A 27,555-nucleotide genomic window follows, 5' to 3' on the forward strand; every position below is an offset into this window, starting at 1 on the left:
GTTCACTTAATGACAGAAGATTAACATCCCATTGCTAGTCTCCTACTGAAGTCTTTCCAACTTTACAGGACTTGAGAAGAGTTTAGAAATCTCTGGCACAGCCGTTAGGAACCCTGACTCACCTACATACTCCAATGAGGAATGAAGTAGGACTTTAGTAGAAGGTAAAAATTCTATTAATCTAATAGTCCCTACAAGTCTTCCAGTGTGTTACATAAACATCAAACTGTTCGTATAGGTTGGATGGTAGCAATTTCTAACAGAAAATCTATGTAACTCATACCTCAGCTTTTCTATGCATTGATCAACAAACAAGTATTTATTACACAGAAAATATGTGCCAGATACTAATTAGATATGTTACCAGGAAGGTTAATATTTGTACTAGAAGGAATGATAGAATCTTAATGCAGAAAGTAAACATATCAGGAGGTCAAAACAGTAAACCCTCAGTCCCTACAAGTACTATTTTGACCCACAGTTTTTCCTAGTACTAACTGCAGCAAATAAATATAACACATCATACTTTACGCTCTATATGCAAACTTCCTTTTGCCCCATCTCCAAACATAAACTCTTGGACTTTTGGACTGTCAGAGATGATATAGGAAGCTGGCTACTGACATGGAACTGGGGAGGGGTTCCCTACTTGAGGCCTCCAAGCAGATTCTGAGTGATTCTAAAATGCTCCCAGAAAATACTCCTTACTAGATTGTAAGCCCTCCGAGGGCAGAGGAGGTGCCTTATTTCATTTTGTTCCTTACTGCCCACAGAAGGCACTTGTTACAGATTTGCTGAGCTGGAATCTCTCCCTTCCATCATGAGTGTGGGCACCCGGCCAAAAGGCGTGCTTCTCTTTTGGCCTACATTTCTCCCTCTCCTCTCAGCAACAAAATTCATGCATAAAAATATCAATTTATTTGGATTCACTCGAGCAAAAACTAGTTCATGCTTGGTACAGAACAGGTGCTTAATAAATGGCTGTTTGAACCACTTTATAGAGAAAGTAATACTGAAAGAAATCATGAGAGTTAGAGCTTAAGGAAAAGTATTACCATTTGTCTCAGGTAAATCAATATTGGTAAAAATGACTAAACCACAAGCTAAATTATTTGTATGAGATCTGCAAGATATTATGTCACTTAGTCCGACTTGTCACATTAAGCAGTGATTTACTCTGACAACTGCCTTGACAAGTAAATTTAATTGACTGGTCTACTATTTATTGAATAAGATTTTACTATTAATACCAAATATTCAGTGTACCTGTTTTACTATTTAAAGAAAGCATTTTTCAAGTTCATAACAATTTTGTATACGTACTTGTCAGGTGTGAGGAGCAACGTCCCATTCTCCGGTTCTTCCATGCCATCTGGGCACTCTGAGTGACCAGCAGAATCGATAGCGCTGTCTGTCTCTACTTCGTTGTGCATCTCATGCTGTACTAGTGTGCTGGTATCCTCATCTGTGAAGGTTTCACATTCACTATAAGTACTCTCTGAACCCATGTAAGCACTGTCTGTCACCTCATTTGCCTATTAAAGAATACAAACAAAAATTACATAAATCATACAATTAAATTCCATACACTTAATTCAAAGGAATAATCTTCCAACACAAAGGACTTCAATTTTCAAATTCTTTATTCCAGCATTTGAAAACTACATTTTTATATATTAAAAAAAAGTTTTATTCTGCCATAATATGTATTTCAAAACAAACTGTCATCAACGTTTTCTCTGCACTCATAAGGGACACAGCATTATCAAGTATACAATAGAGACTATCAAATCCACAGTTTTGTCATTTAAATAGGTGGGTTAATTGACTTTCAGGCAAATACCAACCTGCAGGTTGGTGCCCCAAAAGTCTCTTCCCACTCCAGCCCATTCTCCACTTACCTGTTGAACTGAACTGACTGAAAGTATGACCATATTACCCCACCCCATTCAACAAACTCCAGTAACTCCCTATTACTTCCAGAACCAAACACAGAATCCTTGTTTGACTTTTAAATTAATTGATTTTCTGGCTACTGTCTGACTTCTCCCAAGCACTCAATCATTTTCCATCTCGTGTTACATTTCTATGTACACCTCACCGCTCCTCCTAGACTGTAAGATCTTTGAGGTCAAAGGCTATGTTGCTTTATATCTTTTTATCTCCAGTTTACAACAGATATGTTTTTGAATTGAAATCAGCAAACTGTTTAGGAGAAATGTATTTTGTAGGGAAAGTTATTTCAGTTGGACAGTATCTTATGTTATGTTATGTCGAAACAAAATATATCAATATTTTTTTTTAAAACATTCTGAATTGGGTTGAATTGTTTGACGTGACAAAAAAAATCATTTGCTTTTAAATTATACACAATTTAGGTGTACAAACATATTCCACAGTCAACCTCTTTTTTGCTTACAACTTGTCTGAATTTTCTTTTTTCATCATTTGTTACACAATGTTACACATTCACCATGAAGAAAATATGCATTCTATTTGCTCCCTACTTTACCTTGATTCTTATTTCAGAATCATGTCACCTCTTTTTAAGGGCTCAAAGTTTGCAAACCAAAACGTATTATAAAAAACTTTAAAAATTAATGTTCAATAACTTGGAAATGAGTATTTTTACTGCCTAGAAGAAAAATGTTAAAGGAAGTTCCCATTAATCAGGCTGACCTTGCCTCAACATCCCTTCAGTGATACTACTCTCATTTTCATTTATTCTCTCATCTCCTTTCATTTCTCCTCCTCTACTGTGAATTCATCAGCACAGAGAACTTAATAATGTAGAAACACCTTAAACAAAGCTGAAGAAATGATACTATGCTGACAGGATTAATTACAAATTAATGCAGTATTTTCTCAGTTGTGTCCTCATTGCAGCATTAGGTCATCCTTCTACACCTCCCTAACTGATTGACTATCCCACTCACCACAGCATTTTTTCCAAGCCTCTTCATCCCTTCTTAAACCTCCCACAGCTTTCCCCTCCTTTCTCTCTCAGCTAAGAATTTTGCCTCATCATATTTCACTGAAAAAACAGGCCACTCACCAGGTGCTCCCACTTTTCTTTTCCATCTCATATCAGTCAGATGTCTCCCTTTACTATCTTCTCCTTCACCCATTTCACATGAAGAAACAGTCCATGTGCTTGCCAAGGCAACCCTTTCTAAGTGTACAAGTGATCCCATTCTGTTCCATCTTCTCTAAGAGAGCTTTCCTTCCTTCTCTCAGTAATCTTCAGTCTCTTCCTGTCTATTGGCTCCTTCTCTGCCACCTATAAACATGACTATGTCTCTTCTATTCTCAAAAAATCATCACTCGATGTGTCCATCCCGACTAGCAGCTGTCCTATATTTCTCCCTTTTGTGACTACACTTGGACAAGCAATCTACAAAAGGTACGTACATTACCTTTTCTCTCACTCTCTTCTTAATTTTTGCCGCCTGACTTTTGACCTCATCATTCAATTGAAATACCTCTCTCCAAAGTTACCAATAATCCCTTAATGACTAAATGGAATGGTCTTTTTTCAGTCCTTTCTTCTTGATCTCTCTGTTGCTTTCTGACACTGCCAATCAACCGCTTCTCATCAATATTCTCTTCTCTCTAGGTTTTTATGACACTGCTCTCCCCTGGTTCTCTTCCTGTCTGCCTGACTGCTGTTTCTTATCCCCTTTGCTGATCTTCATCTAGGTCACCCACATCTAACAGTGGCTGGTCTCCCGAGGTTTTGACCTCTGACCTGATGCTTTTCTCTACATAATTATTGGTCTGTACACAGATATTCTCAAATCTATTTGTCTAACCCCAATCTCTCTCCTCATCTCCAATCTTGTATTTCCAACTGCCTACAAGACATCTCAGAATGAACATCTCACAAACATCTCAAACTCAACATGTCCAAAACTGAATTTATTATCTTTCCTCCAAAACACTCCCCTCTTCTTAACTTCCCTATTACTGTCAAGGGCACAGCTATGTTCTCAGTCCCCAAGGCTCAAATTCTAGACTTCATCCCCAATTTCTCACTCTCTCCCCTATATCCAATCTGCTGCCAAACTCTATCAGTTTCTTACCTCCATAACATACTTCCTTCTCTCCTCTGACACCACTACTACCCTAGAGCAAGCCCTCATCACTTCACTCCCGGACTATTGCTATAGCCTGCAGGTTGGTGCCCCCAAAGCTTCTTCCTGCTCTGGCCCACTCTCCACTTACCTGCTGAACTGATCTTCCTTAACTGAAAGTATGACCATATCACACCCCCCTCCCAACATTCAATAAACTCCAGTAACTCCCTATTATCTCCAGAATCAAATATAAAATCCTCTGTTTAGTTTTTAAAGTTCTTCAAAACCTGGCCCTTTCTTACTTTTCCAGTCTTCTTACACATTACTTGTCACCATGTACTCTCCAATTCAGTGACCCTGGCCTTCTGTGCTGTTCCTCAAACATGACACCCCATTTCCAGACTAAGCATTTTCACTGGCTGTCAATTCTTTTTCTTGATCTCTACTTCTGGATGGCTTTCTTCAGTTCTCTGCTAAATTTCTACCTGCTGTGTAGTTGCCAAAAACTGGAAGTCAAGGGGATGTCCATCAATTGGGGAATGGCTGAATAAATTATGGTATATGAATGTAATGGAGTACTATTGTGCCATAAGAAATGATGAACAAGAAGACTTCAGAGAGGCCTGGAAGGACTTATATGACCTGATGCTGAGTGAAAGGAGCAGAACCAGGAGAACTTTATGCACAGCAACAACCACAGTGTGTGAGAGTTTTTTCTGGTAGACTTAGATTTTTGTAATAACACAAGAACTTCTGAAAAAAAAAAAAAATCCCAATGGTGGACCTCAAGGCAAAATGCCTTCCACACTCAGAGAGAGAAATATGGAAGTCACTCACATAATGTAGCAGATCATGTTTGTGTATGTGTATCTGTTTGTGTATCATGTTCTGATTTGTTATACGGATTCTTTCATTTATCTTAGTCTGACTACATAGCATGACTATAGTGAAAATATACTCAATAGGAAAGTATATGTAGAATCTATACAGAATTGTATGCAGTCGTGGGGAGGGAGGGAGGTAGTGGGGGGTGGGTGGGGAGGGATAAAATCGCAATTGTATGGCAGTGATTGTTAAACATTAAAAAAATAAAAAAATTTAAAAAAAAAAAATTTCTACCTGCTGCAAGAAGCCTTTTCCAGTATGCCTTAATCTTAAGTGCCTTCCCTCTGAAACAATCCCCAATTTACCATGCACATATTTTGTGTATACAGAGTTGCTTGCCTATTATCTCCCCCATTAGACTGTGAGGCCCTTGAGCAGGGCCAGTTTTTTGCCCTTCTTTGTATGTCTTTCATTTGGCACTGGCACATAGCAGGCACTTAATAAATACCTGCTGACAGACTAACTGTAACTTATAGTCTTGAGGAGTTGCCTGAGGGCAGTGAGAATTTAAGTGATTTGCCCATGGTCTAGCTAGTAGGTATCAAAGGTAGGAGTTGAACCAAGCAAAGCCTCCTAGATTCTAAGGCAAGTCCTATACCACGCTCAAACTTCTCATATAAAAAAGTTCAAGCAAAGCATGCTCAGATATACTTCATTAATGACTTAAATAATGTCTAAGGTTCTCCATCCAGGCTGGCCAGGTGGCAAGAAGACTCACCACTGCTAGGATGCCCTCCATCTTTCCCTTTGCTTTGCCCTCTCAGAATACTAGTCTTGCTCAGTTCTCATTGTTATCATCTAGGGAAGCAATTCCTGCAAAGAAGGGGCCAGCCATCCCTATCATCTGCCAACCAACTAACCCACACAAGGCAGGCAAATGAGTGTGGCAGAAGCAGTAGGATACTTTAAGAGAGAGAGAGAAGGCAGAGTGAGCCAGACAGGTCACACCACTACCATCACCACCACCACCACCATCACCTTGACCATAACCTCTCCTTAGACCCTGGCAAGAGCCTTTGAGTTTCCAATACAATGCTCATGGTCATCATTCTGGGAAGCCACCCCTGTAGAAATACAGCATAACACCTGCTCCTGAAAGTTATTGCCACCAAAGTCCTTAGCACTGTCAAATAATTGAGATACAATTTTGTCAGGCATAATCTGTTTTGCCATTGTGCCCTAAGGACCATGGGGCTTTTCCATCAGACTTAAGGCTGAAACTTTCCCTCTTCCATTAGAATGGGAGCTCCTGAGGGCAGGAATTCTTTTTTCTATTTGTTTCCCTAGCACTCCGCATAGTGCTTTTTACACATAGTAAGCACTTAATAAATGCTTTATTCATTCATTCACTCATAACTTTGCTGAAAATTTCAAGTGTCATGTCTTATACTTGTTTTCATACCCTATTTAGCATCTTGAGGAAGATGTTGCCACATATAGACATATAAATTGTTGAATGAAAGAATTTATTAAAAATTACCATATACCTAGCATCATACTGAGTCTTGTGAAGGAAGTAGAAGAAAACTCAGCCTCTGTCCTAAAGCTAATTATGACACAGTTGGGGACACAAGGTGGCATACACATAAGCACACCATGCAAAAAAAATAAAAGTTTACTTAAATTTACCTTTTAAAAAGTATTATCTTTAAAAATGTTATAGCCATCCTCTCCAATATTTATGGTAGTAAAAGTTAGTTCATGAATTTAAACTATTAGATTACAAATTCCCTAAGATCTGGATTGTTTATCTCTAGTAGCTAGAACAATGCTGTAAACAGCTTAATCAGTATTAGTTATTGAATAGCTTTGAATGAATCGAATGAGGAAATAAGAATAGTTCATATTTTTAACATTTGCAAAATTATTTGTAACAACCCTGTGAGGTGGTCCAAGAATTACTAATCCTGTTTTCTAGATGAAGAAATTTCATTTCAGAAGTATGAGATGATACAGGTTCATACAGCTAACAAGCCTCAGAGCCTGAGCTTGTCCAAGACAGCACTCTTTATATGCTCTGTTACTGGTCAATCATATAAGTATTATAATCACCTGCAAACTATTATAAAAAAAGAACCATATAAAAGTCAACCAGTATATAAATAATCTTGGCTATGCATGAATAAGAAACAATAAGCAGTACAACAGAAAACCTAATTGCCTAGGAGTAAGTTCTACTGATAACTAGCAGGATGATCTTAGCCAAGTCTATTCTTCTCTCTGGACTTAAGATTTATTATTTATAATACAAGTGGGTTATATGATCTCTAAGATCCTTTTCAGATCTAACATTCTATGATTAAAAGCAGAATTCATAAAAAAAAATTTTTAAAGTTAAACATGTTGAGAACACCAAAACAATAGTTTGTGGTATAGGGGATAGATCTAGTGTCAAAATTTTTTTAAAGAGAATCTATATCAATGGAGATAAAGCACACCTGAGGGTGAGGGGGAATGAGTGGGTGTATCTTTTTTTATTTTTTCCCCTATTTTAACTTTCTGTACTCCTTTTCAAATATCTCTTCAGAGTACTTTAATTCTGTAGTGGGAAAACCTGATGACCAAGTATTTTCTTGTATCACTTTCGGGCTATTCCTAACCAAAGTTGTCCTGTTCCTGCCTAAAAGTACAATTAGTACTTGTTTTTTACCACCCACCTACAAAACTAAAAACTAAAAAATAATAATTAAACAGGGCATGCTCTACTTGCGATCCAAATTTTAGTTTAATGAAGATATCAATGTAGGTTAGAAAAAGTAATCAATATTTTATGACTTGAAGGTCTGTTGGTGTTAACAAATTTATAAGTACACAGAATGGAAAAAAATCCAGTTTGCTAAAAACAGTTGTTGCAGTATTACACACACACACACACACACACACACACACACACACACACACACACACACATATAGTGTGTGCATGTATATGTATACATTTACACATATATACCCATCCATTTTGAGTCCTGTAAAATGAAAGTGAGTAACATTTTAGAGCTAGAAGGGAGCTCACCGTCATCAAATTCATTCTACATCTGAAACATAAATTCTCCCTACAACCTCCTCATTATGTCTAACAAATGGTTACCCAGTCTCTGCTTAATAACCTTTAGTGCCAAGAAACTACAGTTCTCCTTTCCATATTGCTGGGGTTAGGGGTGTAGAGGCCCAGTGATCTAGAAAATCCATGTAACATTTTTTGGCCCTTGCTTTTTACCAAAGAAGAAGTTTGAATTTTTTTCCCTTTTCTTTTATGGGGTGTTTACAGTACCTCATTGTAAAATCTGGGTTAAGTATTTGGTCATAGACTGTACTATATAATACTATGCACATATTTTATGTATTTCTTAGTTACTAAACTTTTCTGTGTTGTCTGTGGCTTCCACAAACCTCCCCCCAAACTCCCATTTAATTTTATACACTAACCCTTGATATATCAAAACTTCAATGGGGAAAGCCATGACGTGGAAGGGATAGCTGTAACTACTTTATGACTATACCAATTTTGTTGGTGAACAATTGAGCTAAAACTTGCTTTCCCTCTAACTACCTTTTGGATGGACCAAATATAATTAATCTAATCCCTCTTCCACAGCACAGATTTTCAAATACCTGAATTTAGAAATATCTCTCCCTCCCAAAAAAGATTTTCCTCTTCAAACTAAACATTCCTAGTGTGGTTTTGTTTTTTCAACTGATCTTCATATGACATTGTTTCACATGTCCTTAACATTTGGCCACTTTCCTCTACACAAATTTTGACTCGCCAGTGTTTTCTCTAATATGTATATTTAGAACTGACCCTGATTATTCCAGGTGACCTAGCTTTAACTAGAGAAGAGTACCAAAGGCTACTTATTTTCCTCTTTCTGAATACTGTACTTCTGTTAATGCAACCCAGGAGAATTTGAATGAATGAAAAGAACCTTTACCTTTTTTTGTGCCACGAGCCCCATGAATATCTGGTGAGGACTATGGACCTCTTCTCAGAAAAAAATATTTTTAAATAATTAAAAGAAATGTGAAATTTCAGTTGAATGTTAACAAAAATAAAGATATACGTGGACCACAAATTAAAAACTCCCTTAAAGCTAGTGCCATTTCTTCCATTTGTCCTGTATATATCTTGTTTGTACATACTTGTTCTATGTTTTCTCCCTGATAAGACTGTGAGTTCTTCGAGAGCAGGGACTCTGTTTTTATTTGTATCCTTAGCATTTGCTGAAGTGCCTAATATGTAGTAGGAACTTAATAAATATTTATTTATTGTCTGATATAGCCTAAGAGCACATCAGCCTTTTTCACCTTCCTCATCATATTCTTGCACTCATAATGACATGAGCAGCTTTCTGATAACACTTCCCTTAACCTGTGGTTATTAAGTTGATATTTTGAACCCAATTATAGAACTTTACATTTCATCCTCAATAATTTTCACTTTATTAATAGATATGGTTCTAACCTATCTAGATTTTTTTTATCCCAATTCTATCATTCAATGAAATTACCTATACCTCTCAGCTTCATGTCATTCACATTTGATGAGCAAGAAATATATGGCCTCATTCAAATCCCTAATTCAAAAACAAACAAAGAAAGAAAGCAAACATTGAACAAAACAAGGCCAAGAACGGAACCACATCATTACAAACCTCCCTTCCAAGATGACATTGTTTCTTTAATGAACACTCTCAGTCAGCTACCTACTTCTAATCCCATCTAATTATCATCAAGGTCATATCTACCTTGTCTACAAAGATGTCATGAGAAATTCTGTCAATACGTTGCTAAAATCTAAGTACCATCCATGTTCTTTTAACCAAAGATTCTACTCCTAGACACAAACCCTAAGATAAAAGATAGAAAAATCCCATATTCACCAAAATATTTAAGGCAGCATTTTTAAGCAGCAAAGAATTGGAAACAATGTAGATTGCAACTGACCAAGGAAAGCCTAAATAAAGTGAAGTACACGAGCATACCACAGGAATAGAATATTACTACATTGTATGAAATTATAAATATGACAAATACAGAAAAACATAAGAGGACATAAAAACATGCAAAGTGAAGTAAGCAGAACCAGGAAAACAATATATACAATGACAACAATGTAAAATGCAAAAGAATAATGTAAAAAAACCTGAAACTGAATATGTATTATTATAATGATCTAGCATCACCCTGAAGAAGACATTTTAAAATGCAACTCATTTCCTTCTTCATAGAGGTGGGGAACTATGGATATAGAACGCTGCATAAACTACAAGTTTTGGGTGGTGAGTTGGTTTTGTTGAACTGCTTTTCTGCAGCTCTTTTCTTTCTTCCTTGTTATTTTTTGTTACAAGAGTTAGTTTTCTAATATGGGAGAAGGGAAGGATATATTTGGAAATGAAAGTAATTTTAAAAAGACATTAATACAAATTTTAAAATAAAGTCTATGTATATGATGGTATTTTCATTTCCATGATTTACCTGTCTAATAGCCCATGGCTCTCCATTTTTTAAAAAAAAAGAAGTAAATACAGAATTAATTTAAAAATCAAAAATTTAGGCATTACCTAGACATATTTTAAAGAGGTAAACTGATATAATGCAAAATGCACTAACTAGAAGTTAGGAAATTTATGTTTTGGACCAAGTGCTAGCTGCATGGATGTGGATAAATATGCCTCTCCTGTTTCTAGTGTCCTTATCTGTAAAATGATGGGGTGGCTCAAATGATCCTTAAGATTCCTTTTAGCTCTACAGTTCTGAGATTTTTAAAAGCCATTTTGGGAAAGAGGACTACTTAGCCCTGAAAAAGCCCATCTGAGACAATTTCTTCTTATGTTCAGAGGAAACAGTGAAGTTTTCTTTCCAAGCAGGTACTTATCCTTTTTTGGGGGGTGAAGAGGGAAATTTTCAACGTAAAAAATGATTAAGAGAGCAACAGTTTATTAAACTACAAAATTTAAATTTAATCCAGTTACACTGCGATTGCCCTCCTCCATGTTTCCAAGTAAATGTTCACCCTTTCTCATAAACAAAGGCAACCAAGCAATTATCATATTTATGACTCAACTTTTGGAATCTCTCAGCTATCAATCTAATAACCAATTTTTAAAGGGAAATGTTCGGGTTTTTTAAATGGACTTTTTGATCATTATTTAATTATTTTTAATGGAAATATGGAAAATATATGACTAACATATCAGACTTTCCATGCAATAGACCCTGCCCTGAGTAACTCCCTACTTGCTATGTCTGACTCCTCAAGGAAATGAAAACAACACAATCATCTCAGAGATGCATGAGGAGTAGGAGAGATAAACTATAAAATGATAGCAAGGCAATTAAGTAAATTAAGAAACAGCTTGATGCCAAGAGCCAGAGCAAGACACTAAAAACCAGGATGGTAGGAGTTCATATGAGAAAAGTAAATGTTATCATAAATAAAAAACAAACTTTGGCTTTAAGAAAAATGCGGTACTTCCTGCCAAGATGACTGCCTGAATGAAAGAGACTGCCCAGCGCCCAAATACACACTTCAGCAAAACCTTAAATTAATACCAAACTGAGTAAGGGTCAAGAAAATGTATGATTAACTACCATATGTACATTTTTTCTACCCTAGAACTACAGAAAAAAATCAGCCAGAAGACCCAAGGAAATAAGAAAGTGGTCCCCGTTCCCTAATGTCAATGCCAGCACTGGGCTACCCAGCAGGACCAGGAGACAGACTCATATGCCTGCAAACTTATGTGTCTGAAGATAGCAAGTGCACAAGGCTTCAGAAAAAAAGGCCCAGAATAATCCAAAATAGCCCAGGATAGCCCAGGCCTGGTGCTTCTGAAATCTCTAATAGTATCTTGAGATATGAGAGAGGGTTCTGGAAATCCAGGGCAGGAACCCAATCCAAACTGATAGATGCTAACACAAGGACTTGGGAAGAGATTACTGCCCCACCCAAAAGTGTAGCAGGGGTTGAATCTAGTCAACGCCCCAACTCATAAAATAAAACCGGAGAAATTCCTAATTCAAAGGAAACACTGACCACTATCAAAAATGCAAACTAGAGAGCTCCTCCAAAAACTGTAACAATTTCAAGTAGGGACACAAAGAGAAAAAATAAATTCTCTACAAGAACGACATGAATATCTAGAAGAAATGAGATAAAAATGGAAATAAACTCTTGAAGAAAGGACTGGAAGGAGAATAAGAACCATAGGAGAGAAAGTGGTAAAGCTTACCCAAGAAACAAAATCCCAGAAAAGCAGAATAGACCAAATAAATATAATTCCATGAGACAGCAAGAAATGTTAGGACAAAATCAAAAGAATGGGGGGAAAAGAGAATGTCAAGATACCAAAAAAAAAAAAAAAGATGTGTAAAACAAGTAAAAGAAAAATAATTTAAGATTCATGATGCTTCCTGAAAATAATTTTTCTTTTTCAAAAAAGACTGAATACTATATTTCAATAAATTATAAATTAAAACTGCCTAGTTCTATTAGAACTAAACAGTTATGTAAATATAGAAAAGAATCACCTCCTGAAAGACATTCCAAAGGGAAAAGGCCCAGAAATGTCCTGGTCAAAGTGCAGAACTCCCACATCAGAGAAAAATTACTGTAAATATCCAAAAAGAAACAGTTATCTATAGTCAGAATCACAAAACCTGGCAGCTTCTATTATAGTAGAGAGATTTTGGAGTAGAGTATTTGAAAAGGCAAAAGAGATAGGTTTACAATCAAGATTAACTTATAGAGCATAGCTGAGAATAACTAGGGGGACAGGGAAGGGGGAGGAGAGGAATGGGACTTTAATGGAACAGAGATTTTCAAGAATTTCTAATGAAAAGACCAAACTGAGTAAGAACTTTGAAACAAATAAGATTCCAGAAAACTGCAGAAAGGAAAATTTATCTGAGTAACTGGATGGAGCTATACGATGACGCAGTGCTACGTGTTCCCTTATGATCCTTAATGCCTTCAAAGAATATTAAGGGAGATAAATAAGAAAAAGCAAGGTGATGAGGATGGATTAGTTTTGCTCAGGATATCTGAAGAGAGGAAAAAAGGAAATGGAGGGTAAAAGGAATGGCTATAGGAACCAGCCTGGAAGCAAATCAGCTGGTTTTGAAGGCAGTTCTGTTCCAAAGGCTGTAGGACTTTGAGAAAGTTAGAAAGAAAATCCAGCTATATGATGATATAGTGCTAATATTTTAATGGAAGAAAAGAAACAAGTATTCTCTTATAAACCTTAATATCTTCAGAGTATTGAGGGGGCTTGTCTTTTCAATGGGTGGGGAAAGGGCTTGAAGAAGGGAGAAAATTTAGAATTCAAAAAAAATTTTAAATGAATGTTAAAAATTAATTAATAAAATAGAGTATTGAGGGAGAGAGATAAGAAAAACAGAGGTGATGGGAAATATTAATTCTGTTCTGAAGGTTTAAAGAGGAGAAAGAAAAGGGAAAGTAAGAAAAAAGATAAACCTTTGGTTAATTTGATTAAGAAAAGAAAGAAGAAAACCAAATTACCTGTATCAATAATGAATAGAGTGAATACACAATCAATGAAGATGAAATCAAAGCAATTGTAAGGAACTATTTGGCCTAATTATACACAAGTAAAACTGCCAATCTAAGTGAAATGGATGAATATTTACAAAATTACAAATTGCCCAGATTAATAAAAGAAGAATTAAATAACCATGTCTTAGAAAAATAAATTGAAAGAAATCATAAATGAACTCCCTAAGGAAAAATACCCATAAACCTGATGGATTTGCAAATGAATTCTACCAAACATTTAAAGAATAATTAATTCCAATACCATATAAGCTATTTGAAAAAAAACAGACAAAGGACTCCTACCAAATTTCTTTTATGACACAAATGTGGTTTTGATACCTAAACCATGGAAAGAAAAACAGAGAAAGAAAACTATAAAGCAATTTCCCTAATTAATCTTGATGGAAAAATCTTAAATAATCTTAAATAAAATGCCAGCAAGAGGATTACAGCAATATATCAAATATCATACACTATGACCAGGTGGGATTTATACCAGGAATGCTGGCTCAGTATTAGGAAAAGTGTAAGCATAATTGACCATAACTACAACTACAAAAACAACAAAATTTTATGATTTATGATTATGATTATATTAAGAGATGTAGAAAAAGCTTTTGACAAAATAAAACACCCATTCCTTTAAATTTTTTGGTTTCTCATAAAAGTCATTAGCTTCCATCTGCTCCATTCTATTTTTTAAAGAACTATTTTCTACAGTAAGCTTTGGAACCTCCTTTTCCATTTGGCTAATTCTGCTTTTTAAAGCATTCTTCTCCTCATTGGCTTTTTGGACCTCTTTTGCCAACTAAGTTAGCCTACTTTTAAAGGTGTTATTTTCTTCAGTATTTTTTGGGTCTCCTTTAGCAAGCTATTGACTCGCTTTTCATAATTTTCTTGCATCGCTCTCATTTCTCTTCCCAATTTTTCTTCCACCTCTCTTAGCTGATTTTCAAAACCCTTTCTGAACTCTTCCATGACCTGCATATTTATTTTGGAGGTTTTGGATACAGAAGCCTTGACTTTTAGGTCTTCCTCTGATGGTATACATTGTTCTTCTTCATCTGAAAGGATGGAAGAAAATACCTGCTCACCAAGAAAATAGCCTTCTATAGTCTTATTTTTTTTTCCCTTTTTGGGCATTTTTCCAGCCAGTTACTTGACTTTTGAGTCCTTTGTCAAGAGGAGGGTATACTCTGGGAACTTGTTTAAGTTCTCAGTTCTTCCAAGATGACACAATTAAGGGAGAGGAGTTTACTCTTCTCCTGGCCTGCACTCTGTCTGGTAGCAACCACAAGCACTTTGTTCTGTCCAAGATCTGCCAATAGGGTCTCCTCTCCAGAGCTTCCACCAGCTCCACCAAGCCAGTGTTCCTCCTCCTCACCCCAGGGCTGCCACTCAGGGCTGAGATCCAGATCAGGTGCTCAATTCCCCCAGGAGCTTTAGACTGAGGGCATCCAAAAATGGATGCTGCCTCTATAGTTGTTGCTGCCAGCAGGGCCAAGCTGACTTCCCTTCTCATCCAGGTGAGAGAACTTTCTCACTGACCTTTGAAGCTGTCTTTGGCATTTGTGAGTTGAGCAATCTGGGAACTGCTGCTGCCAGTGGCACCTCAAAGCCTGCTCCAGGTCCTGTTCCTGCTGAACTGTGTGGTCCACACTGGGCTGTGCTCCACTATGAGCCTGGTGTAATAGACCTTTCCTGTCGACCTTCTAGGCTGTCTTGGGCTGGAAATCTCTTCCACTCTGTTGTTTTGTGGCTTCTGCTGCTCTAGAATTTGTTTAGAGTCATTTTTAACAGGTATTTTATGGGCTATGACAGGGTCTACAGATCCGTCTTTCTACTCCGCCATCTTGGCTCCACCTCCCCTCTTTCTCTTTCTTCTTTCCTTCCTTTCTTTCTCTTTCTTTTTGCAACATGGTTAACATAGAAATATGTTTTGTATGACTTCATATGTAAAATGGGTATCACATTTCTTGCCTTCTCAATGGGTAGAGGAGAGGGTTGAGGCAGGTTTCAGGTTTTTCAGAAACCATCCTGCTTGTCATTTCTTATATAGTATTTCATTAAAATCATATACCACAACTTGTTCAACTCTTCCTCAATTGTTGGACATCCCTTCAATTTCCAATTCTTTTTTTTAAAATCTCTTTGGGCTCAGACACCTTTCTCTCTGTTTCTTAAGCTTCCTTCCTTGCCATTCTTCCTGCTGGTGTCTGGCAGAAGACAACCAGGTCTGTGCAGTCACCGAAATCCTTTTTTATTGAAGAAAAAAAAGAAAGAAACCCCCACCCACCCAAATGAGTGACTGAGGACTGGGAGATCACAATGAATGTGGAACATGAAATTAACCTCTTGGTTGAAGAAATGCAACATCTGGGTACAACAGGTGCTAATGGAAAATTAAGTGTGAAGTTTAGAGTGCTCTTCCAGGATGATAGATGTGCCAACCTCTTTGAAGCCCTAGTGGGAACCCTCAAGGCAGCCAAGCATTGGAAGATTGTAACTTACAAAGGAGAACTGCTCTTACAAGGTGTCCATGATGATGTTGAGGTTGTATTGCTTCAAAATTGATGTAATTTGTGTATCATTTAAGCATTGTTGTTTTTGTTTCTGATAAACTAAGGATAGGATTCTGATTTGAAAGAAAAAATATCAAAGTGTTTAATGTATTTTTCTATAACTTTGTAATCAAAAGACTTGTATTTTAGAAGACAGTCCTTTTTGTACTCCTTAGAACAGGTTGGTGTATTGCATTACAATATTTTTTTTAAAATGATAACTGTTATTTTTCTCAGGAATACATTTTGAAAATGTAGGAAATGAAATTTGTGTGTGTGTTTGCGTGTGGTGTTATGGGGTTTTGTTTTTTTTTTTTTTGGTGGGAGGGGATGTTTTGTTTTTGAAATCTATACTTAAAGTGAATTCAATAATTGTTGCCATCATGTGAAAACAACAAATAATGGTGATTTACCTAATCTGATGGCCAAAATCTCCAGTTAATATGTAATAAAGCCATTTGCATAAAGAAAAATAAAATCTCTTTGGTATATAGACCTAGGAGTGACATTATTGAATCAACTATATAGTCCTTTGGGCATAGTTCTAAATTGCTCTCCAGAATGGTTGGATCAGTTCACAACTCCACTAACAGTGCATTAGCATCCCAATTTTCCCACAGCCTCTTCAACATTTATCATTTTCCTTTTCTGTCATATTAGCCAATCTGACAGATGTGAGGTGACACCTCAGAGTTATTTGCATTTGCATTTCTCTAACCAATAATGATTTAGAGTATTTTTTATATGATTATAGATAGCTCTGATTTCCTCATCTAAAAATTGCCTATTCATATCCTTTGACCATTCAGCAATTGAAGAATGACTTGTATTCTTCTTAATTAGACCCAATTCTCTATATATTTGAGAAATGAGGCTTTTATCAGACACACTTGCTACAAAAAAAATTTTCCCCAGTTTTCTGCTTTCCTAATCTTGGTTGCATTGGTTTTGTTTCTGTGTGGATGGAAATATTCTTTTTTGGTGCTCAATTTAAAAATAAAATTTTTTTTAAAGAAACAAAAATTTAGAATCATAGGAGCAAGGGACAAGAAAGATAATAAGAAATTCAATGAAAAGGGAATTTTTAAAGTTGTTTTCTCTTGAGAAATCATTCTTAAACTCTCTTCCTTCCACATAGTAAATAATACATGTCATTTATACTCTCTTGGAAATGGTGATTTTTAAAGCATAATTTATAAATACATATAATAAAGCATCAACATAATTCAGAGACTTTTAAAGATTACAGTCATAGAATTCTAAACTTCTTACATTTTTAACAAACCTTTAGAGTTCACAAAAAATCTAATTATAAAACACCACTTACAACAAATCTTAACTACCCCACAACTTGACCCTTCTTAACAAACCATGTTTGTGTGTGTGTGTGAGTGTGTGTGTGTGTGTGTGTGTGTTTCTCCAGTGTTTCGCAAGCACAATGATCTGCAGAACAGGACTGCTTTCCCTTTCAAACATTAACTAATAAACCCTCAGACAAACTACAGAATTTTGTCTGAGACATTAAACACTATTCATACTTCCCCAAGAAAGGGATAAAAGTAGGCGGTAAAATATATCTTGATAATTTTTCTCCAAATACCGTAACTAAAGGATATTTTTATAATTCTTTTTAAAGGATTGTGGTGATTTTTTATATAAAGCATCTAAATTTACCTTTATAGATTCAAGTACCTTTTGTGACATTTTCATCTCTCATCAATCTCTTATCCGAAGATAATCAACCTAAGCTTATGTTTGGCTCAGTAACACACAAACTTGAAGAGTATGTTAGAAAAAAATCATTTTTGTTATTGAAACTGAGTATTTTTTTTCTCCATAAGGAGATCTGACAAAGAGTCACAAATATTAAACCTATTTATTCAAATTGCAAGGATATCACGTGTAACTATTCAATCAGTAACCAGTGTTACCTTAAGTTGAAGCTCCTCTAGAAAGTAACAGTTTAACCCTAAGAAACAGCTAATTGCAGAAATAGTTTCAACATAGGAATCTTTAAAAAAAGTCAATCTTGACTTATTCTACACAAAATCTAAAGCCAAAATCTTGGAATTCTTGTTCCATTGTATATTACCTGCGTAACCTAGGGCAAGACACCGTATTTCTCTGAGTTTCTGTTTCCTCATCTGTAAAATGAGAGAATCTGGCTAGATGAGGGCAAAGGTTCCTTCCAGCTCTAACAGGATTCAGTGAGTCAAAGCATCAGAATGAGAATCTAATCTTTTGCATTTGAATATCAGTGAATGCAGATTCTTAAGGAAAAAAAGTATACCACCAACTTCTGTCCATGATAATTCCACATTTCTTAAAGAAAGTTTCACTCTTCTTTATCATTCAAAAAAAGTTAAATTAGATGCAAAACTACATTTGTATATAATACTTATCTTTTAATTTACAAGGTACTTTACTTTCACATTTATCAATCCTTTTAATACTCATTGTCAAATTGAGTATTACAGGGATCTAATCTATTCAGCATTGTTATAAATATTTATTAAACATCTATATTAGATATTTTCTGAATATAGTAAGGCACTTCCAGTGGGAATATATAAAGCTGACACAAGAATCAAGTGTGGAGAAACAAATATTAAAACATGTCTAGGAAATTTAGTAAGTTAACAAAAGTTATCCACAGTCCCCCTGAAAAGTTTAGGAAACAACATGCTAAAGAGAAAGAATAAAAAAGAGGTGCAAGATCTAAAAGGAATTGTGCTGGAAAAGGAGAGTTCATTTATGGGCATCAAAATTAATAATTGGCCTAATGAACACCCTTGAGTTTCAAACCAATTAACATTAGAGAAATGTTTTTGTCCCACTTTCCTAGTAAGATTATTTTTATTACTTCCTTACAGTCTTTCAAACCTCTTTCTTTTCTGAATTAATTTTAGTCCTTTGTTAACAAATAGTGCCCTCTATATATGTTTACCTGGAAAACTCCTTCACAAGCTAACTAGATAAATGTCTTTCATTTAGAAAAAAATTATTTAAAATATATTGTGTATTTTTATAGTCTACTAGATTTGCATATATTCTGAATTCTAAAGTAAGTCAAATTAATTGAATTTTGAATAGCTAAGTAAGATTTAGGAATGTCTACAAGCCCATGAATCTACCAACACATAGAATGCTAACTAAATAAGCCAGCACCTTTTAAAATAAGTTTTGTAATGTACAAATGCTTTAAGATTTTTCTTTACATGGCGCAACTCTATCTTGACATTGGACAAATTTACTATACTATGTGACAAAATGTAATTAACTAGCTAGCACTAGTTCATCTTCAAAGAACCACAAATGTTAAAGAATCAGAGGTCAAATTAATAATTTAAGAATAAGTGAACATTTTTTGGTCCTGGTTCCGTATGCTCTGTGTATACAAAGATAGTGTATATTCTTTCCCTTCTTCCAAAGTAAATAGGAATGCTAATAATTAGTTCAAACACCTATAATTTGGCAGTTACTGATTTTTAAAAATTTTATTACACACTTCAAAGAGTTGAAATTGACTATGCCAAGTATTTATTTCAAAATAAATTATTTTCTATTAAAGACAGACTCAACTTCTTACCTGCAACATTAGGAGGTTTCCAACTGCATTTAAGTTCTGGTTTCTTTGAGCTAACATGAATTTAGCCTTCCTTTTGAGCAATGTGGCTGGAGTCTCTTCAAGGTGAAATGTGTGTGTTCACCTCAAAGTGCATCACCACCTCAAAAAAGTTTAATCTGCTTCCAGCTATGCTCTATTAAACATCCAACTATTTCTGACCAAGGGAGGAGAGAACCAAAGTTCAGGAAGTACTCCATGTTGAGTTTTGTTTTTTTAACAAACTAGCCTTAACACTCAAAACAGAAAGGCTTTTTTTTTTGACCTACTAACCTTCAAGATAATAATATGTGTGCAAAGACACATTTTCCTATCATTTTTATTAGCATTCATCTTCCTTCCCCTCCCCAATCCTCCAGTAACCAAGAAAGCAGCAGGGAGAGAGACAGGAAGGAAGAAAGCATATTAGAAACAATTTTTGTGTGCTATCTATGCTATCAATTCTGCTTTAGCCTGGATCTCTTTGTGCCTTGCCAATTACTCCCTTTAGGAACACCTTCATATAGTTCCTTTTTTCTCCCACACCCTAGAGGGCCCTCATCACTCCATCCTTGCCACTTTGCTAGCATACTTGGAAAACCTCAACATTTTTTTTTACTAACTACCACAGCTATGAAAGTGGGGTGCCAATAAGGATTAAACAACATCACCTATTTCTTCTCCTTCTGTTCAATCTCAACTCTACAAATATCTATAAGATTTCTTATGTGAAGTGTGAAGAACTATATTTTAGGGACAGGGAAACCTGCAATTTAGGAAGTAGTCAAAAGGCTCTTTTGGTACAGAACATCTGGGAACCAGTATACTAGATCATAATCATACTACAATATCCAGTATACTAAAAAATGTCAGGGCAACTTCCAACAACTTCCTTAGAAGTAAATAACCAAAATTAGGTATCTTCCATTTAAAATGTTCCTGATTATTATGGACCAAGTCAAACCAAAAGCCAGTAGCTTGTTAAATATCAGAATAATTCTATAAAAAATAATTTTAAACCTCTTCTGTTGGTCATAGTTAAGAATAAGAAAGGTGCCTAATTTGTCTATAATAAATTAGAAATTATTTTGATAAAATATAGGCCCTTTCCATCTAAATGTCTGTTATTTAATTTAAAACATAAAAGAATATTGGTTAAACTTGTACTTACTTTCAAAAAGAGGAATTTCTCTATTTCCCACTAAGTTGCTATATAGTTTTCCCATTAATTCTACTCCTCTGAAGACAGTTAAAATTTTATAAAGACATTTCCCTAATTCTAATAAAATTTATTTTCAAATTTTTCACAGGAACACAATTTATTTCCAAAAGGTTGAGCAAATCTTTTACATGCATTCTTAAAACAATCTTCCATGAGCTGCTGCCTAAAAACAAGAATTTTGTACCTATGTATAACCAGCAGAGGGAAGTGTTGCATTACAGTGTGCAATAGACATTATTACTTCACTAATGCTATTTAAGTAGTCTGTATTGCCCAAGATAGCAAATTTAGTTCTAGACCACAAGCCCAAAGAAAGCTCAAAACAAATCAGGGAAAACTTAAAGGAAATTAGTTTTGGCTTAGAGGAAATCAGTAAAAATTTAAATAAATAGCATGAACTATAATGCCAGTGCCACACTCTTCCAAAGTAAGATGGTTCCTTCAAATCAGCTCTATCATTACTTTGATGTAGACAAGTAAAGGAAGAAAGTGGCTTGTATTTTGAAAGAGGCTGTATTTTGTCAAGGCAATTTGCTGTTCTTAAAAATGACCAACAAAGAAGGTTTTAAATTATTTTTTGGAGAACTATTCTAGAGTTTAACAAACTATGGGGCTTTTGGTTTGATTTGGATCATAATATTCAGGAACGAATGAAAGAAATAAAAAAAGTCTGATTTTGGTTGTTCTGAGGATTTCTGAAGATGAATTATGAACAAATAAACAGTTTATAAAAAGTATATTAAGAAGATAGAAGCAAAGACTAGTGACCTAAGGATGAAAAAGTTACTATTGATTGAAGAACTGGGACATAAAAAAAAAAAATCAAGGAAAAATTCACTATTTCTATAAGTAATATCACCATTTATTTACTCTCTCCCAGGCTAATAGCTTTAGTGCTACCATAAATTTTTCTTCTATAATCTCATATGCAATAAGTTATCAGATTTTACTGATCCTACTATAAAACATCTATTCCATATATCTATTTTCACTGCTACTGTCCTAGTAAGAGGCTCTCAATACCATCTATCTGGACTTTACATGTGTGTATGTATATATGAATATATGCATGTGCGCACACACATACATGCATGTAAATGCACACATGTGTGCATACATACACATACATGTGTGTACGTGTGTGTGTAGTCTCCTAACCTACCTTCCCATTTCCCCTTTCCTTACTTCAAGTTGTTTTTTTATATCAACTAGCAGACATCTTTCTTGGGCACAAATCTGGGTAATCACATTAACTTCTTGGTCCCCTCCACTGGTAATGATCATATTCAAACTTCGAACTTCATCCAGAACTTTTTCACTGATTTATGCATTATTTTGTGCTAGGTTTATTAAGAAGCATGTCATATATTTCTACCAAGTAATATTTTTCATGAAAATATCTATCTAAATAGTACATCTATCTAAATAGCACATCTTACTCACTATAGCACAGTGCTTTGCACACAGCAGTCAATTAGTAAATGTTTGCTGAACTGAAAATAGACAAGATTCTTTAGGACCTGCTAGTTATTATTTGTACAACTTTAGGCAAGCATAAACCTTCTAAACCTTATTTTGCTCCTCTGAGAGACATGGCAGAGTAGAAAGAATGCTGGTGGAGTCAGGGGATCTGATAAAATCCTGGTTCTGCTATTTAGAAGCTGTATTACCTTCAGCAAGTTCTCTAATCTGATTGGACCTCAATTTCCTTATCTATAAAATGAAAGGGTTGGATTCAATAATCTTTAAGGTTCATTTCTAGCCTGAATTCCTTTAATCTTTTATGTGCTAAATCTTTATTTCTTTAACTAGTGGCAGAAACACTACAATTATTACTTCTCTTGGATTCAATACAATAAGTGTTCAAGTGAAATTAATATTTTTAGTCATTTACATTTTAGTCATATTTACAGTCTATGAATAAAGTCAAATTAAATACAGTCACTCCTTCATTGTAATGTCCAGTGAAAAAGACATCACAACATAGGTTTTAAATGTGGATGATCAAAAGGATGGTAAGAATGAGAACTTCTCTCATTTCTATTTTGGAAATATATTTTAACCATTAGCATAATATATTTTGGCCCATTTTGATTGTAAACTGAACATAAGAATTAATTTTTTTTCAAAGTAGCATAGGCATTGTATCATCTTCAAGAGATTTGTTCTCTGAAAATCTTTACTTATGAGGCTGTTAGTTTTCTGTAACACGAAAATCCACAAAGAAAGAGATATAAGGAAGAAATAATAAAATATCATAATTCCCTCCCTCAAAATTAGATAACTACTGTGGTTGTATGCACATCTTAGGTATCATTTAAGAATCATCTCCAAAGTCTAAATTAATTTTTTTAACAAAAAAAATTAGCTACAATAGAGTTCTGAATTCTTACCCAGGTTCAAGAAGATGATTAGCTCCACTGAGAGAGAACTCTGCTATGTTTGGGGGAATGGAATTACTTTAAATTATTTTAAGTCTCTAAAATTTTATTTCAACTCCTTAAAAAAATAGAGAGTCATATTTGGAGTGAGGAAACTATGAGTGCTGACATATAATACTGACATATAATAATATAATAATAGCTATATGACTGTGGGAAAAATCACTTAACCTAGTAGTAGGCAAGCTGCTAATCTCTATCAGTGAATAGGGTTTTCATACAAAGAAGTCCTCCTATTGATAAAGTCAGAGACCTGCCTCCCCATCCCCCAAAAGAAAACTCATTCTCTCTTTTTTGTGTTAAGAACGGGACCTATTATAAATCTGACTAATAAAATGATGTATATATAAAACTGAATTGTTAATATAATTAATTATATAGGTATATATATATATACCTATATAATAGTTACATATAATTATATATAACTTTACTGGTAACAAATCAATATTTTGATATAGGTAAAATATACATCTATACATACTTCAAATATATATGCATACACACACATATATAAACATACTTCAAGTATATACGTATACATTTGTACTTATGTTAGTTGTAAAGCCCACAATTCTATATCTGTTATTTTTTTAAACAGATCACAATAATTGCATAACTCCTTTGCACCCTTGTTAGATTTCAAAAATGGTAAGGCATCTAGGAAGCAATAACTCAAAAAAGAGATGGTGCCAGCACTAGGAGCCAAATTTTTATGTGGTATCAGGATTTCCTGACTTCAAAGCCTGAGCTTATGACCTATGCTTTTAATATACTTGTAGCCAATGAGTGGACAATAAACGGTAAGAGATTTGCTTGTAGCAGTGTTACCACTTTCTCCTAGTAGCATATCCTAAAGGGGTAGAGGTAGAATAAAGAATACTGTGATGTAGGTAAAATTAAACAAGGTAAAAAATTAACAAGGACCACTTTGAAGGGGAAAACAAGGCATAAAAACTACAGAATATATGTTTTGGGGTGGGGGGGTCAAAGAATAAGGAGGAGAGCCTACCTTCTGGCCTTATTGATCTGGGGTAGGGCATGTTACTTTCATACATCAGATTTGTCAATTCTACCTCAGCATCTCTCAACTGTCCTGTACTCCATATTCTAAATACTACCTTAGTCCAGGCTCATCATCTATGGTTGGACTAAGAGCCTATAATTGGGTTCATGTGTGTTGGCTGGTCTTGCTCATATCCACCTATCCTTCACACAGCTACCAAGATCATCTTCCCATTCTAAACATATCACTCCCTTGTTCAAGAACCTTCAGGAGCTCCCCATAAACTTCAAGCTAAAATATAAACTCCTCTGGCAGTTAAAGTCCTTCAAAATGTGACTCCATCTAACCTCCCAGGGAGGGTAGATTACACATTACTCCCACTCATACACTTCATGCTCATTTGCCATTTCCTCACAGTACAAGCCACCATCTGCTGTCTCCATGCGCTGTTGGTCCCTTCTGTGAAACCCCAGCACCTTTCACCCAGCACCAGGTGCCAGCCCCTGCAAGAATCTCTTTCTGATTCCCCTAGGTTTTAGTACCCTGACTTCCCAAATCACTTTGCATTTATTTTGTATAGGTCATATCTTTACATGTGAACATGAGCAGAATGTAAGCTGCTTAAGGGCAGAGACTGTCTCACTTTTCTATTTTATGCTCAGCATATAGCACAGTGGCTGATATACTGTAGGGATTTAATTAGTGCTTTCTGATTGTATGGCTATTCTGTAAGATTCTTAAATATCCTTTCTTCTTCAGAGAGACAAGTGTCTATTCTTATTGAATGGAACCAGGAAAGTGTTCAATAAAAGGACCATCTCCTGGGTCAGTGCCCAGATAAAGTAGCATGGGAACTCTCTCTAAAGAAAGGGCTTAGGGCAAGGAATTCAATTCACCATAACCTAGGGATGGCATGGGATTGATGAGTATAAATGCTGAAGATCATCATGAGCCTTTCTGACTCTTTTCTTTCTAACTTCCTTATGATAACCAGGATAAAAACACCCAGTTTTTAAAAGCCCTTTCTTTGGCTCCAGTAAGACCTGTCAGTAATAGCATGTCTAAGTGATAGCACTTTCATTGGGGACATGAAGATAGAGTATGTAACTGAAGTGTAACAGTAACATATACATATACACACACATATATATGTATCTATACATATACATATACATACATATATACATATATATATATATATATATATATATATATATATATATATATATATATATATATATATATATATACACCTCTCTAAGTATTAAGGATATTGATTAAAACAACAACAATAAATAAAATGTAATCAGGGAGCTGAAATCTTTCCCTTGTGAAAGATGCTGTACTATGGCTGAAATAATGTTGGACTTGGAGTCAGGAAAATCCTACACTCAAATTTCACCTCTATCCTAGCTGTGCCCAGCAAAGAGTAAGCACTTAATAAGTACTTTATTGATTGGCCATGAACAAGTCACTTGACCTTTTGGAGTCCCAATTTCCCCAGTTATAAATGGGAATAATCATACTTATAGTAATTACAAGGATGATAACAGGATCAAATGAGATGACGTATGTAAAGCATTTTGTACATTAAGAGCAGTAAAGGAATAGAGAAAAACTGCCCTGGCGATTTTCTTGGTATTGGGAACTACTGGATTTGAAAACTCCCACTATCAATGCTAGTCAACCCCTTCACAGCAACTTTTGGTCTTGGCTCAGTTGCAAGAGGGTGAGTGACTTGGCTTAGGATCACACAGCTAAGTGTGGACTGGAGGTGAGACACTAACTTGGATTTTCCTGGCTCAAAGGCCAGCTCTCTTACACATTTACACACACACACACACACACACACACACACACACACACACACACACAAAGTTGCTGATAAAATCTTATACAAATTGTTATTGTGATGAGGATGGTGATGAGGATGATGAGGATGGATCTAGCCTCTCATTTTACAAGAAGAAACTGAAGCCAAATTAAGATTAAGTAATCTGCCCAGATCATAAAGCCAGTAAATGGCAAACTGAACTAGGACCAAGGCCAGATTCAAGTCCAGTGCTTTTTCCACATTACAAGTTAGCCTTTAAGACTTAAAAGATCTCCTAAATGCCTGAAGTACATTTTAAAGTCTTTCTCAGAAATGTTTCTCAGAAACATTTAGAGCCAGTCAGATATTAATTCTCCTTGTGTCTATTCTTATTCTATGGAACCAGGAAAGAGTTTGGTAAAAGGATAATTCTAACAACTTATCTCCAGTTAACTGTGCTTTCAGACTGCAAAATTCAATACTAGTGGAGAACAAAAGGCCTACAATTATGGGTGAAAAACAAGTCACTATAACAATAGCATTGGTTACATTTGGAAGGAGGAAGAGAAGGCAAAGTTAAAAAGCATAGATTAGTCAATCTTCCTAACATGGCTGAAATTTCTTTTTTAAAGGAAATTTTGATAAAAAGAAAACTCACAGTCCTCTGAGCTGCCCTTTTCTGGTTACGTAATAGAAAGGGGATTCTGACATCACAGAATATCTACAACATTCTGCTCTGTCCTGTTTGACAACAGACTTTGAGAGGTTAGTTTACACAGGGTGCTCATTCATATCTCAAAGCATGGGTTTATAAAAGCTAGCTCTTAGATGTCCTTCTTCAGCAATTGTGAATACTAAGCAGTTACAGGAGACCTTATCATCTATTTTCAGAAGTGTTGGGCTTCAGTTAGACCTACAGCAACAACAAAGTCAATCTGCTCATATCTGATTATATAGCACTTTGTATCATGCCTATGCAGTCCTTACAACCCTTTTTAATGATTACTGTGTCCAGCACTAAAATTTAAATTTGTATTATATTCAGCTATATATACATGTATCATTTCCCAATGCCAGTCTGTAATTACTGACTTTGTATAATGCCTTTACAACTTGCAAAATGCTGAATATGCAGTATTTCATTTAACCCTCATTTAACATCCTTCTGAGGTATTATTATCCCTATTTTACAAATGGTGAAACTGAGGCTTAGTGAATGAAGTTAAATGGTTTGGTTACGTTATGGATGATCTTTGAATCACCAAATCAAATGGTCTTTTTTTCAGTCCTCACCCTACCTGACCTCTCTGCTGTAATTTGACACTACTGACCACCTTGTCCTACTAGACACTTTCTCTTCTTTGACATTTCATGACACTATTCTTTCCTGA

At 35.3% G+C, this 27,555-nt stretch overlaps 1 protein-coding gene and 1 pseudogene across 4 annotated transcripts in view; one reads left to right on the plus strand and one right to left on the minus strand.

Annotated features, from left to right (window-relative positions):
- RAB11FIP3 (RAB11 family interacting protein 3) overlaps window positions 1-27,555 on the minus strand; it is a 153,915-nt gene that overhangs the window by 53,948 nt on the left and 72,412 nt on the right. For 3 of the 4 annotated variants that reach the window (XM_072601714.1, XM_072601706.1, XM_072601720.1), the window contains exon 4: window positions 1,324-1,535. In XM_072601714.1, the coding sequence (XP_072457815.1) occupies window positions 1,324-1,535 (212 nt within the window). Of the gene's footprint in view, window positions 1-1,323; window positions 1,536-26,822; window positions 26,854-27,555 lie in introns of those variants that run through there. The other variant, XM_072601727.1, reaches the window with a different exon arrangement.
- On the plus strand, window positions 15,765-16,172 carry LOC140499841 (costars family protein ABRACL pseudogene; annotated as a pseudogene).

The sequence above is a fragment of the Notamacropus eugenii genome, chromosome 1 (assembly GCF_028372415.1).
Source record: "Notamacropus eugenii isolate mMacEug1 chromosome 1, mMacEug1.pri_v2, whole genome shotgun sequence".
NCBI lineage: Eukaryota > Metazoa > Chordata > Mammalia > Diprotodontia > Macropodidae > Notamacropus > Notamacropus eugenii.